The 14,399-nt window shown below is 36.7% G+C and overlaps 1 protein-coding gene across 2 annotated transcripts; it reads right to left on the bottom strand.

Moving 5' to 3' along the window:
- Positions 1–1,836: 1,836 nt before the first annotated feature.
- Positions 1,837–13,265, bottom strand: LOC135610092 (actin-related protein 6-like). 2 transcript variants are annotated; one of them, XM_065104113.1, is made up of 7 exons: positions 12,375–13,265; positions 10,177–10,396; positions 10,043–10,106; positions 3,340–3,424; positions 3,192–3,242; positions 2,238–2,300; positions 1,837–2,149 (listed from the first exon to the last, which is right to left on the bottom strand). In XM_065104113.1, the coding sequence occupies exons 1-7, from the start codon at positions 13,067–13,069 to the stop codon at positions 2,110–2,112; spliced, it is 1,218 nt and encodes a 405-aa protein (XP_064960185.1). In that variant the 5' UTR covers positions 13,070–13,265; the 3' UTR covers positions 1,837–2,109. The 2 variants fall into 2 exon arrangements, with proteins under 2 accessions (XP_064960185.1, XP_064960184.1); XM_065104112.1 differs by having other exon boundaries at positions 1,837–2,160.
- Positions 13,266–14,399: the final 1,134 nt, after the last annotated feature.

Here is a 14,399-nt window from a genome sequence, read left to right on the forward strand (position 1 = left end):
GAAAATACAAATGTATTATTGCAACCTAAAATATAATAACTTCAAAGTTCAAATTAGTATAATATCATAAGTCAAAATATTTCAGTGTATTGCTTTAACAGTCAAAGGTGGCCATCAACCCCTATTCCAATAGCACAAAGGACAAATATAATCTTAAAAGCAATAATCTCACTATAAGTTGTTGTGGCACCACTTACTATTATATATTAAGTTCAAACAAATTTAGGAAATCCAACAGCAACACTTTTTTCAATATACCACAAATATATTAGACAAAGACTCTCTTTATCCTATATCCCTACATCGATAGATACAAGAAAAATACAAGAAACGCAAGAAAGTCAATAGAAGATTTACATGATCTAACATATTTTGCCTAAGAAACGCAAGTTCTTTATAAGAGAAAAACTAAATATAAAGGAAGTTTCTCTTATAGCAATCTTAACTCAAGTCCCAACTCTTCTACACCCTCTTATATAAAACTAAAGAATCATTTTTTCTAACTTTCTAGTCTGTCTCTCCCTCTCATCAAAATCTTACGTATATATCATATTTATAGAAATAATACTAATTTACTGAATACTTTTCTTTTTATTTAGATTCTTAATCGAAATATAATCACATTTTATCAAGGAGTTTGAATCTAATTATAAATTAAAACTCTTAATATATTTACTCGTCCTAGCAATTTTCTCACTCAATGCATCTCTTTGATGAAAATCTGAATGATGCAACTTTATTATCTAGATTTCATCGTTATCGTTATTATCCAAATGATGCAAGTTAGACAAAGAAGTTGGACTTAGATACTATGTTTAGTCAATTAGTATTTTAGAACATCAGATACCATCATACCACAGGTATGATAATATGAAAGAAGAGTATGTTCAACGAGTATCCAGCAAAGATGTTTCTATATCTAAACCATAATTTTCTTGGATGATCTTCAATTGTTAACAGAGCTACCGATTTTTTTATGACATTATTTCTCCAAAGAAACAGAGAATTTGAAAACGAAGGAACTTAGACATAAAAAATTCATGCCATTGCTCAGTTGGAAAAGAGTATACTTGTAATCCATAGTATCCATCTCGCCGGCATCCTTGTGCCAACATCACACTTTCTCAATTCCCATAAAATTTTGGATGAATACATAACAATTAACAACCATAAAAGCCTAATAGTTCATTCTAGAAATTATCTTTAAGTGCTCAAAGCACACAGGATATTTAATCTATTAGATTATAGCATCAAAGAAGAAAGAGAGCCACGGACATTGATGTGTGGTCTTGGCGTTTATTTTTAAGGCTATGGAAGCCTTGAGATGGGCTCCAAATTGTCAACAAAGCATATTTCTTTTTGGTTACAATTGCACTTATGCATCACTATTTACATATTTGCAGGAGGGAAGTCCCAAAGGTAATATAAGTTGATGTTGAAGAAAGACCACTATTAACACATTTGCGGGAAAGAAGTCAAAACTATAATAGATTATGTTATAGACATCTCATAAATTATAGCCCATGACACAAATAATACTAAGAATTCTTGCACAAACAATATCATATCAGCTATCCTTTTGATGACGGCCTTTACGGATGCACCGTAAAGATACCTAATAATGCATAAAGAAGTAAAACAAACCTGAACTGGAATCATAGCTAGCCAGCAACCACAGACAATATAGCCCTTTGGTAAGAGCAGAACACAAAACATGAAATTGAACATTGTGGATACACAGGATCGTCAGATGATCCAAGGTTGCCTGCATCCTTGTTTGATGACCCTCTGCTGCCTATCCCAAGCTCTGAAAGTGTCACTAACAAGCAAGGTGCAGCGTGAAAATTGCAATGGATATTTGTTAGTACAGCACTTTTTCAACAGAAATAAAAGAATAAATGGACTACATGCTCACCTAAATATTTTTTCACCACAGCTAATGCATGAATTCTAGCCGAAGCCTTGTTTTATACAATTTGGCACTAAAACCATATTGACTGATATCCTAAAGCCTAGACATAATCGAATATTCAGTGAAAAAAGCGACGTCGACAGCGGGGTGATCCAATCTCTTCATATTCGGACTTCGTGATGCACATTGATTCAAATTCAGGACTGGATGCCAACAGCGAACCACCTCGCCATACACCTAGAATAGGACTGGTCATGTGGCGCAAACACAACAATTAGCTTAAGGCAAGAAGATTCGAGGGGAACGGAACATAAAGAAGCCATACTCTTCTTGTGAAGTAATCTTCACTTGATAATCATCAGGCACAAGAGGTCGAAGATCCCTTTCTCTGTAAGGAGAAAAATAACAAGTCACAGAATCCATACCTCGTAATATGTTTAACTACAGATTCCAATTGAGCTAATTACAGGCTTCTTATGAACTGAACCATACAAAATGGCTAGCATCCTGAGATATCTGCCAAAACAGTTTTAGTTATTTGTGCTATGCCTCGTTACTTTATCTTTGGTATTCCCCACTCATCTACCACGTAATATGTTTAACTACAGATTCCAATTGAGCTAATTACAGGTTTGTTATGAACTGAACCATACAAACTGGCAGCATACTGACATATCTGCCAAAACAGTATTAGTTATTTTTTTCAATGCCATACTTTATCTTTGGGATTCCCCACTCATCCAATTATACATTAATTTCCATTGCTGATATTTTATCTCCATTTTGTAGCAGCACATGCTTATGATATCTATTATATCAACAGGTCTTATTTGATTTTCCTTTCTCGCCAATTAACAAAGTTTATGACAAATGATAATTTAAATTATTTTTACAACAATAACTGTTTCATAACCAAGATCTTATATGATGTCAATTATTTCATAACCCTGATGATTCCTGAACTTTTGTATAGTTTGGAACCAAGATTACCAAAGTTTGTCGTACCGTAGCATATTGCTTGGTACGGACGGTACATACCGATCTGATAAGGGATTGATACGGGTAATACATCAGTATGCCCCCATGTACCATGTGTCGGTACGCTCAGTTTGGCTCGGTACAGCTCAGCACATACTGTACAGCTGGTCGGTACATCGGTATGGAATGATAAGATGAACCATGAAGATTACAGCCTATGCTAGAACACAGTAATCACTGGGAATGACATTATCTCAAAACACAGAACTTGGTCAAATGGAGAATGTACACAACGTCTTACAGTCTTTCAGCAAAGCGAGGAAATAATGAGCTTCCACCAGTCAATATGATGCTGCAATGACAATCACAATCAATAACAAGTAAGAGTTCCTGCTTGACCATAAAGTAAACTAGTAACTAAACTTGTGTATGGAGATTATTCCAATTACCTCTCAAAGAGCACAGGGTGAAGAAGAGGATGACAAGCATTTACAGCACGGACTATGCATTCAGCTAGTCCAGCTTGGTTCATACCTTTTGAAATCCAAAACAAAAATTCTCTGCATGAGTACTTTTTAGGAAAGAAGCTCAAAATCAATTGCAGTCCTTTATTTTAGTTGGATTGGTGCCTAGAAAATAAACTTTAGATATTTGATGCTAAAATTTGGCAAAATTTTTAGGATTGATTGGTAAAATTCTACAGAAAATAGGGTGGACCGGAGCTCTTACGCAGGACCTGGGAAGATAAAACATATGAGGCCTTACAGCAAGGAAGTACTACCCCAGACTTGAGCAGTTGAACCATTTCACCAGCCATGACTTAAATTTCTAAAACCAAGTTACACTAGAGCAACCTTAACATGGTTCCACAAATCAGCCTCTTAGTTATACAAAACATAGAGTCCTTTCCTTTCCTAGAGCAGTACTTACAAAAATTTTTAGTTTGAAATGCTAGCAGTGAGAATCACTCCTTTAAAGTTCCAAGGGACTTAAATTAGTTCAGATGGTTTCATAGGCTCACTGGAACTCATCTGACCCCTTTGAAAAAGGAAGAAGCATATGATATACAGTTTAAAATGGTTGCAGCATCAGTACTGGATACATGTCAATCATCAATAAGCTTTGGGGATTTTTCAGATATGCTTCCGCTGCCTCTTCATGTATCCAAGATTTTGAATAATTAAATCAAGGTAGGCAATTTCGAATGATACCGCCCGGTACGGGTGGTACGTACCGGTCCGACGGCATACCGGTACGCGGACCGCCTGCAACCGGGCAGAATGTTTAAAAGCACCCCGTATCGGACGATACGGGGTAATATAGGGCGGTAACAGTCAAATTTTGACTGTTAACCGCTCGGCACAACTCGGTAACGGTCGATTTCGACCGTTACCGCACTGTAACAGTGCAATAGTGCTCCAAAGGTCAAATTGACTGTTGGAGCCCTTTCTCATAGTATTTAAATTTTTCTCCCCTCTTTCACTCCATTAGATTTTCATACTCTCTTAAACTATCTCAAACTTTTTTTTCTCTCCTAAACTCTACAAAACAACGATTTATGAATTCAATCGAGGTTAATTTAGGAAGATTAAGAGGAAGAACTTTCTAATCAAGAGGTATGTATTCTCTTTCTTTAATTAGAGAATAATTAAGATCTTTAATATTATGATTAGTGTGTTTCATGCATATTAAATATTGAAAAATATTTATGATAGTAAAATAAGTTTAATTAAGTTTTATTAAAATTATTTAATACTGTGATTAGTCATTTTAATGATGATTTAATCGAAATTTATTCGATTTTATGATAATTCAATGTGTTTAATACCTATTAGGATGTTTGCCATGTTTATAATGTTGAAAAAGAAATAATTAGTGAAAAATTAACAATGTTAATAATGTAATTAGTATATCTAATAATGATTTTATCATAATTTGAATCATATTTGATCAAAATTACATATTTAATGTTTCTTTTATGTGTTTGACATATATATGATGGTAAAATAGGTTTAATTAGGTTTTATTAAAGTTATTTTATGTTGCGATTAGTCATTTTGATGATGATTTAATCGAAATTTGTTTGATTTTATGTCAATTCAATGTGTTTAATATCTATTAGGGTGTTTGTCATTTTATAGTATTGAAAGAAAAGTAATTAGTAAAAAATTAACTATGTTAATCATATAATTAGTGTATCTAATGATGATTTTATCATAATTTGAATCATATTGGATCAAAATTACATATTTAATATTTCTTTTATGTGTTTGACATATATATGATGATAAAATAAGTTTAATTAGGTTTTATTAAAATTATTTAATGCTGTGATTAGTCATTTTAATGATGATTTAACCGAAATTTGTTCGATTTTATGTCAATTCAATGTGTTTAATACCTATTAGGATGTTTGTCATATTTATAGTGTTGAAAGAGAAGTAATTAGTAAAAATTTAACTATGTTAATCATGTAATTAGTGTATCTAATGATGATTTTATCATAATTTGAATCATATTGGATCAAAATTACATATTTAATGTTTCTTTTATGTGTTTGACATATATATGATGGTAAAATAGGTTTAATTAGATTTTATTAAAGTTATTTAATGCTACGATTAGTCATTTTAATGATGATTTAATCAAAATTTGTTTGATTTATATCAATTCAATGTTTTTAATACCTATTAAGATGTTTGTCATGTTTATAGTGTTGAAATAGAAATAATTAATGGGAAATTAACTATGTTAATCAGGTGATGATTAACTATGTTAATCATCATTAAAATCTAATGATGATTCTATTATAATTTGAACCATATTAGATCAAAATTATATATTTAATGTTTTGTCATGTTTATAGTATTGAAAAAGAAATAATTAATAAAAAATTAACTATTTTAATCAGGTGATGATTAACTATATTAATCATCATTAAAATCTAATTATGATTCTATCATAATTTGAACCATATTAGATCAAAATTATATATTTAATGCTTCTTTTATATAGGTAACTTATTTATGATGATAAAATATAATTAGTTATGTTTTAATAAAATTATTTAATGCTGCGATTAGTGAATTTTGATCGATATTTGGTCAATTTAATATGTTTATACTTTATAGTTTATTTGATTTAAATTTGGTAAGATTATGGCACCAAAGGAACAGTCACATGATGATGCATGGGTTCATACCCGAAAGATAGATGAGAACCGTCATCATTGGCAATGTATTTATTGTGACTACATTGGCAAGGGTGGAGGAATAACTCGAGTGAAAATATATTTAGCTGACGGGTATCCTGATGTTGCAAAATGCAAGAAGACTCCGACTGCTCCTTCTCAATTAGGCCGAACTAGTAGCATGAGGTATGGTGGACTCCGTGGTTTTATGAGAGGTCTTGGCAGGAGGTCTGCACCAGATATTGTTGATATTTATTCGCAAGCCTATCTCCCACAAACAGCAAAACAAACATAGATTGACAATGCATACACAAAAGAAAAAAAACAGGATATTGGGAAGGCAATCTCAAAATGGTTCAACTTCCACAGGATTTCAGCCAACGCAGCCCAAGGTCCATATTATCAAAGCATGGTCTCTTCTATTCAAAAGTCTAGCACGGGGATCCAACCTCCAACATCGAAGGAGATTTACGACGGGTACTTAGATGAGGAGGTGGCAGAACTAAAGGATTGGATCAAATCCTTCAAGAGGCAATGGGACGAATATAGGGTGACACTGATGTGTGATAGTTGGACAGGACCAACAAGAATAAGTATAATCAACTTTCTTATTTATTGCAACAGAAGAGTGGTGTTTCATAAGTCCATTAATGCTTCTGAAAAGATCCAAGATGCAAACTACATTAAGAGCTTGATGGACACTATAGTAGAGGAGATTGGACCACAGTATGTTGTCCAAATAATAACCGACAATGGAGCGAATTTCAAAAAGAATGGTTTGCAATTGATAGAAAAAAGAAAAACTTTGTTTTGGACTCCATATGAAGCTCATTGCATAGATCTAATGCTGAAGGATATTGGTGAGTTGGATACGGTCAAGAATTGTGTAGCTCGAACACAATCAATTACAAAGTTTATATATAATCATCATTGGGTCCACACTTTAATGCAAAAGTATGTAAACGGTGAGATACTCCGACCTGGAATTACTTGGCTTGCTACCAATTTTATTGCATTAAAGTCATTACAGCAAAAAAGGCATGACATGAAGGCAATGGTCACCTCACAAGAGTGGTCTGAACCTAGATATTCAAAATTGAGCAATGGAAAAAAGATAGAAAAGTTCATTCTTTCCTCTAGATTTTGGGAGACTACAGCAGAAATCATAAAAGGTGTGGAACCACTTTATATTGTTCTCCGTAAGGTCGATATGGACAAGCGTCCACATATGTCGTATCTTAAATATATGTTGATTTCAGCAAGAAAGGAGGTCAGGAGAGCATTCAAAGATGATTTTAAGGTCGACCAATACGTACGGATCATTGATCATCGGAACGAAGTTCATATGAATCAAAATATCCATAATGCAGGTAAATTTATATTCAGAATAATTTAATTTATTATTATTTAGATAAAAAAAAAATCATACTAACAAAATTATGTCTTGCAGCATATTATCTAAACCCGACAATTCAATATCGATATAATCTCGGAACGCAAAATGATTTCCTAACGACACTACGAAATGTTATATATCGGCTCTTGCCAATCACTACTAATGCAGCCGATGCTCTTATGGAGGGTCGATTATTTCGAGAAACAGTTGATTCATTCTCTGACATTGTAGCTATATCGTATCGTTACACGATGGATCCTGGTGAGGAAAAGTTATACATATTGATTATCAATTATATTTAATGTTAATTATTTGTTATGCTAATAAAATCTTATTTATATCTTTTTGCAGTCGAGTGGTGGCTATAATTTGGAGGGGATGCACCACATTTAAGGAAGGTTGTCGTTCGTGTACTTTCACGGACAACATCTAGTGGTTGCGAACGTAATTGGTCAACGTTTGCATTGATTCTTACGAAGGTCTGCAACAAACTCTCCTACAGACGGTTAGAGAAATTAGTATATGTCAATTATAATATACGGCTAAGATTGCGATGTGCTGAGTTGGATAAGGAGTCAGAGGAACCAGATATTGATCCCATTGACCTCCAATTCTACAACGAAGATTCAGAGCCAATGTTAGATTGGGTTGAAACAGTAGAGAACCGAGGATCCTCTACTTGATGAGGCGAGAGATCCTTAGCGTCCTTCACGTTTTATCACCGAGGCAATAAAAGAAGAAGAAGCACAACCCCAATAGGTGGAAAATCCCCCTCGATTACAACGTGACAGGAGTCAAACAACATTAAGTCAAACTACTCGAGGAACTACAGACACCCAATGGTCACAGTCGTCCGCTCAGCGTGCAAAGGCATAGGGGAAGGCAGTAGCATCAGTTGCATCGTTGGAAAGAATCAAGTCAGGCAACGAGACACCTTCACAATCACGATCAGCAACTCGTTTGGTCTAGAGACAAGACAGCAACACGGACAGTTGTGCCTCGACGGATGATGGCGATAATGCCGGGCAATCATTGGTCTCGTCTACATAACTTGAGGGTGGTGCATGGATTGAGAAGCAATATTTACACATGCCACCCAAGATTCAAATCATGGAACTCGACAAGGTACTGGTCTAGTTTATGAGCGGAAGGGGAAGGAGAAGACAGTGGATGAATTTGAGCAGATACGACAGAGCCTACATGATATAGATACAGAAAGAAGCTCATCGTATTCACAACCATCGTATTATGGAGAATCATACGGGCAACAACAGTATGGTGATAGTTGGTCATCTTTCTCTGAGCAACAGTATGATATAGAGCAGCAGATCAGTAGCAAAAGTAGAAGCTCTGACATTCACCAATATATGCCTCAAGAACTGCCTCGGACAAATATGATTCATGACGATCAGCCTACGATCAGCACCACATTGATGCATCAATGGCATACGGTGTATTAATACATTATGTCATGGGATCAATTTCATGATTGGGTCTAACAAACATATCATATTGATATGCAGATGTATAGGATCGAGGACCCCGATCCACCACCCGTGGAGGCCTGTCGTTCGTTTTGGTGGTAGAATCAACAATCAGATATATCTACATATGTGATTATTTAATTCATTTGAATTTTAGAGTTTATATTGTAACAAAATAGTCTAACAATTCAAATGATTTTTCTGTAGATATTTCAATATTTACAGAAGGATAATCCATAACGGACTGAAATACGAACCTTGAACAAGACTTCCTCAAAGCCCGAAAAAGATATGTGATACTATTCTTACCTAATTTACATTGATTTTGCTAAATTTATACTATTACTATATTTATTTCTAACTTAAAAACTCTATCCTAACTTTTTTTTTATTTTCAGGTATTTTTGGAGGGTTTTACACCTTAAATTAGGTGTACCACTCGGTACGCCATGACGTACCGCTCGGTACACGGTATTGTACCGTACCGAGCCAATCTCGAAACACTGGTATGGTACGATATTGTAGACCTTGAATTAAATCATACTAACATTTATAAGATGCCTTTTGTTCTAGTAAAGCCATTTTGTTCTTATAATGTTCGTTGTTTCATGAAAATGGACATGATAATTATTTCATGTTAGAATCATTATTTCATGCAATTTGTATTAAACATCAAATAGTCATCGATAAAATTAAATTCTCCTAAGCTCCAAAGCCTGGTTCCTTTGCAGCTCCAAAAGCTATTAGGGAACAGACTTGTAGACACAGAGATGGGACAAGAATACACATCAAATGATGATATGAAAGCTAGAATATAGAGTTACTACAGTGTTAACATCCTCTATGCACATATATTGCAGCACAAGTACTCTGTCACACTGTCTGGCTGACAGATGCAAACAAGGGGGTCTGCTTTAATAATAATAATCCCAATGTTATTTACAGACAACAAAAAATTTTACATACCAGCATATGAAAATACTACTAGTGCAGATCAATGCATTGTGAATTTTTAATTCTTCGTAATAAAATTTCAACTGAATAAATTAAAATGTCATTTATAATTAAAATGCAACACTTACCCAAATCAGAAGGACGGAAAAGCATTTCAGGAACAAGGAAACGTTCATTTGTCAGGGTAAACTCCTGCACATAATAAAACAAATAAGATGGAACAGCTAGATAACGTTTAGAAATAAGAAATATCATAAGCTACATTTTGTGTCAAGTCAATTCTCCTCTGCTCCACAGATTTCTCTGCATTGTGTTGAGAGGGTGACATTTCTTCCTTCAGCCCCGAATCTGTGGATGAGCTCTCATATGGCAGAGAAAGGTACCTTCTTGCTTCATCAAAGTCCTTGACATAGCCTTTAGTATGTTCAATACCATCAGGGAGAACATATGTGCACTTGAAAGGATTGTCTTTTCCAGATCTTCTGGAGAAATAATAAATAAAAGAGAACAATAAAACTTAAGTACCACTTGTCATATGCTAAAGCTGATTATGATACAACATTGCCGATTCATATCGGCATTGTCTAAGACCAGTCTGATCTATGGCCAATATATAAAAGGAACAGGCTAGAATTAATCAAATTCAGCTGGAGAGGAGAATGAGAAGAGAGGAGCAGATTGGAAGAATAAAGTAAAGCCAAAGAAACGCAAAATAGAAACAAAAAAATGACTCTGGAACAGAGGAGATATTGACAAATATAGTGCCACTGCAACAATTATATTTGCTGTTTGCCACCAGTGTTGGAATATTTGTCATTCGCCGCATTGGGCTGTTCTCATCAGTGACCGCCTGGCAACACAAAACATATATGACATGCATGTTTACAGTCCCACAAGTTTAAGGTGGAAACACAAAAGTAAAAAGTACAAGCATCAACGAGAAGATTACAGAAATATACAACTATGTGCAATCTCATCAAAGGCATAAGCAACTTGCAGGGTTATACCATCCACATAAAGAAACTAACCATATTTCTCAAGACTGAACACTCCAACTGTCAATAACAAAATTATGTATTCTTCGATAAAAAAAAGTTGATCATCAACACCATGTAGTGCATTACATATAGTAAGTCCATATTTAAAATCCAAATACTTATCATTCCTCGCTATAAGCCTGTAGTATGGATCTGAAATTTGCATACAACATTCAGTTAACTTTCTGTGGTCCATGACCATTAGACAATTCCAACCATAAGGCATCATTGTGAGATTTAACTTTCTGTTGCAACACCTGCTTGTCATTGATATGCCGAATGACTAAGCACATGAGAGATGCCACTAACAAGTTAATTGCCAGTTTAAAGCCTATAAAAGTCTTCTCTATATCCAGTCCAAAGCTTTTTAAATCCTTCTGTGGCTTCCCTCATATGCTAGTTTAGGATTATTATCTCTTTCAGAAACTTTTCAGGACTAGATTATGCACTTATCAAACAAAAGCTTTGACATTTTTTCAATTTCCTCAAAATTAAAAAAATCAATCTGGCTACAACAACTTGATTCTTTGAGTTCCTGGTTCTACCACATTTAAGCTCCTGTTTTCAATCCTTAAAAAAAAAAAAAGTCTTTGTTGAGTTTAGAGTCACGTGGTATCTTGCTCTTCATGTTATTCACTCAAGATGTTCTCCCAGGAAAGCAAGACTTATCAAACACACTGTGCCCCAAAAGATACCTGTTATTATATTAACCTAAAATTCTTGCTTATATCTATCACTTCAATTTTCACAAGAGAGATATTGGAAAGTATATTGATCAAACAGTTAATCAATATCAGATATGGCTAGAAACCATTTCCCCAATTTTTCAGCCTAAAAGGGCAAATGTCCATACATGTTTGAACAAGGAAGGTTAGAAACAAGTTCTAAAAGCAAAGACAATCATCTCCTCACAATTTGTGAGATCTAAAGAGGTATGAGTATACTAATACTAGTGATACAATGTAACAAGCAAAAGATAAGACTTTCACGATCGAGTCAGACAGCAATGCTTCCATGCTATGAAGGCAAGATACGATGTTGCTGGGAATTGATAATTGTGCCTGTGGTTGAGCATTCAGCCAATAAGTAGGAAATCGATATGCAAAACCAAAATTAAACATCAGAGTTTTGCCGCTGCAAAACTAGAAAGAGAAACTCATGACAAAACCACCGGGTACACAGGAATCCGCAATGCGAAACCATATAAGACCTGAGAACGTTGCCATCGCAAGAATTAGGAAAAGAATCACTAGGGTAGAAAAAGAAAGAAAAGAGATCCTACTCGTCAGTGAAGGCAACGAGTAACCTGAGGTTCAGGCTGCCCTCATTCTAGGTCAACGATGAACGGACTCACGGAGAGCTCGTGGATATGGTATCAAGACGAAGAAAACCCAAAGAAAAGGCAGAGAAAGAGTCAGTTCACCTGGCGACGCGGAGATCGCGGGGTACATCGAGGGAAACGAAGCAGAGCTTCTCCTTGGCGTGGTCAATGATGAGGGTCTCTTCCATGAGGTTGACGGAGCGGTAGGAGACGAGCTCCTTGAGGTAGTTGGTGAGAGCCTTGCCGCCGAGGTCAAGGCGCCTGACCCCGTAGTTGAGGGTGAAGTTGTGGACCACGGGGGCGGCGTGGGTGAAGGAGAAACCGCAGTCCACCACGAGGCTGCACTGGGAGTGGGACTGACAGTCCGTGCGGCGACTGGCCTCATAGAGATGGACGAGGGAGGGTGAGTCGGCCACGCAGAGGGAGCGGAAGCCGAGGTCCTCAAAGACGATCTCGTCGGTGGTGCGCTGGGCGGCCAGCGGGTTGAAAAGAGGCTCCACCAAGAGGAGCGAGGAGCGGGCAGGGTCCACACGGAGCAGGGTCCGAAGGACCCTTTCCCACACCTCCCTCTGGAGATCCGGATTGACGAGGTAGCCGCGGTCAAAGGGCCGTCGGAGGGACACGGAAGTCACGTCAGCATCGGCAGCACGGAGCTCGTCCGCCACCAGCCACCTTTTCGAATTGGCGGAACGGCCGAGGCTATTGGGGACGACGGCGATAGGATCCATATCTCCGCCGAAACCGGCCTTGCACAGCCCAGCCCCATTGTCGATGACCACGGCGCTTCCTTTCGACATGAGTTCTCCTCTCGCACTACCTCAGTCGTTATCTCCCTATGGCCACCACCTCGGACTCAGCCGCTGCCGCCGCCGCCGCCGCCGCCTCGCGTCTTTCCTTCCCGGCCATACCTGTACCTTCGGGTTGGCTTCGGGTTGAAGATGTACGTCTCATATCGTCTCCAAGTGCATTTGTATGAGTCCGACTTGACTATGGGATCGTCCACCACTCGGATCAAACATTTTGAAAAATGTTTCCTTTTTTTCGCTCACAGAAAAGCTACCCCTTCATATCATATCGTATTCTAAGACTAATTATATATATTTATTTTTTATAATTAATTATTTTTAATTTTTTATTTTAAAAAATTATATTAATATTCATATAATTACAAATGTAAAACAATTAGGTGCATTTACCCTAATGATGTTAGTTTATCAACAAAAATATAAAAATAAATTATAAAAAAATAATTTTAACATTTGGTAGTGGACGATGTCGATGGCGAACGACAATGCTGCAAGCGCCGGTGGTGGCGGACCCCTCCCTCTTTGTATTGGTGTCGATGTAAAAGACGAGTAGTTACCGCCCTTCGATCCATGCTCTCTTAGCAACCTTTGCACCATGTTCGACCACCTCCCCGATGAGTGGTTGTTGTTGTTGGATGAGACCATCATCTCAGCCCATGCCTCCTTGATCATCTGCAACACCTCCCATATCGACGGTTGCTTCTCCACCTCGATGCGATGCACGCCCCTCCTTCTCTGCAGTATCCTCCTCCCTCTTCTACCATGCACTCGAGTCCTGCCTTCCTCTCCGACGTTTACACTTTGACATCCTCCTGGAGCTCCTCATTGGGAAGACCCCCTTCCAGGACCCGGTGGAGGATCATGACGCCAACTGCTACACATGTCATCGCTAGATCAAAGTTTATAGACTTGAATCTTCTTAGTCTAGAAGTTTAAGAAGAATTGTTCACTCTTAAGATTTGAGTGTAATGAAGGATTATCGATGTGATCATTGACATCGAAAGCCAAAAGAACCTTATCTCGACAAACTTAGGACAAAATCTTGGTCTCGAGACAATCCTCACCTGAAGCCATATCTGTTAGGGTGGATTAACAAAAATGTCTAGATGAAGATAGATTACTAGTGCACATTCAAATTTACATTCACTAATAAGTATATTAATGAGGTGATATGCAAGGTGATGCCCCTCGACATAAGTCAAATCATCTTCGGGAGCCTGTACTTGTGGGATCGACAATCCATCTACTATCATTGGCCCTAATAGTATATGTTCAGGAAGGACAAAAAGAAGTTCATTGTCAAAAAGGACAAAAGCAGACA

The sequence above is a fragment of the Musa acuminata genome, chromosome BXJ2-4 (assembly GCF_036884655.1).
Source record: "Musa acuminata AAA Group cultivar baxijiao chromosome BXJ2-4, Cavendish_Baxijiao_AAA, whole genome shotgun sequence".
NCBI lineage: Eukaryota > Viridiplantae > Streptophyta > Magnoliopsida > Zingiberales > Musaceae > Musa > Musa acuminata.

Coding starts and splice junctions, on each gene's coding strand:
- LOC135610092 (XM_065104112.1), bottom strand. CDS start 13,069: ATGTCGAAAGGAAGCGCCGTGGTCATCGACAATGGGGCTGGGCTGTGC. Junction 3,243..3,339: donor CACCCTGTGCTCTTTGAGAG/GTAATTGGAATA, acceptor TTGTCATTGCAG/CATCATATTGACTGGTGGAA. Junction 2,301..3,191: donor CCTCGCTTTGCTGAAAGACT/GTAAGACGTTGT, acceptor TTCTCCTTACAG/AGAAAGGGATCTTCGACCTC.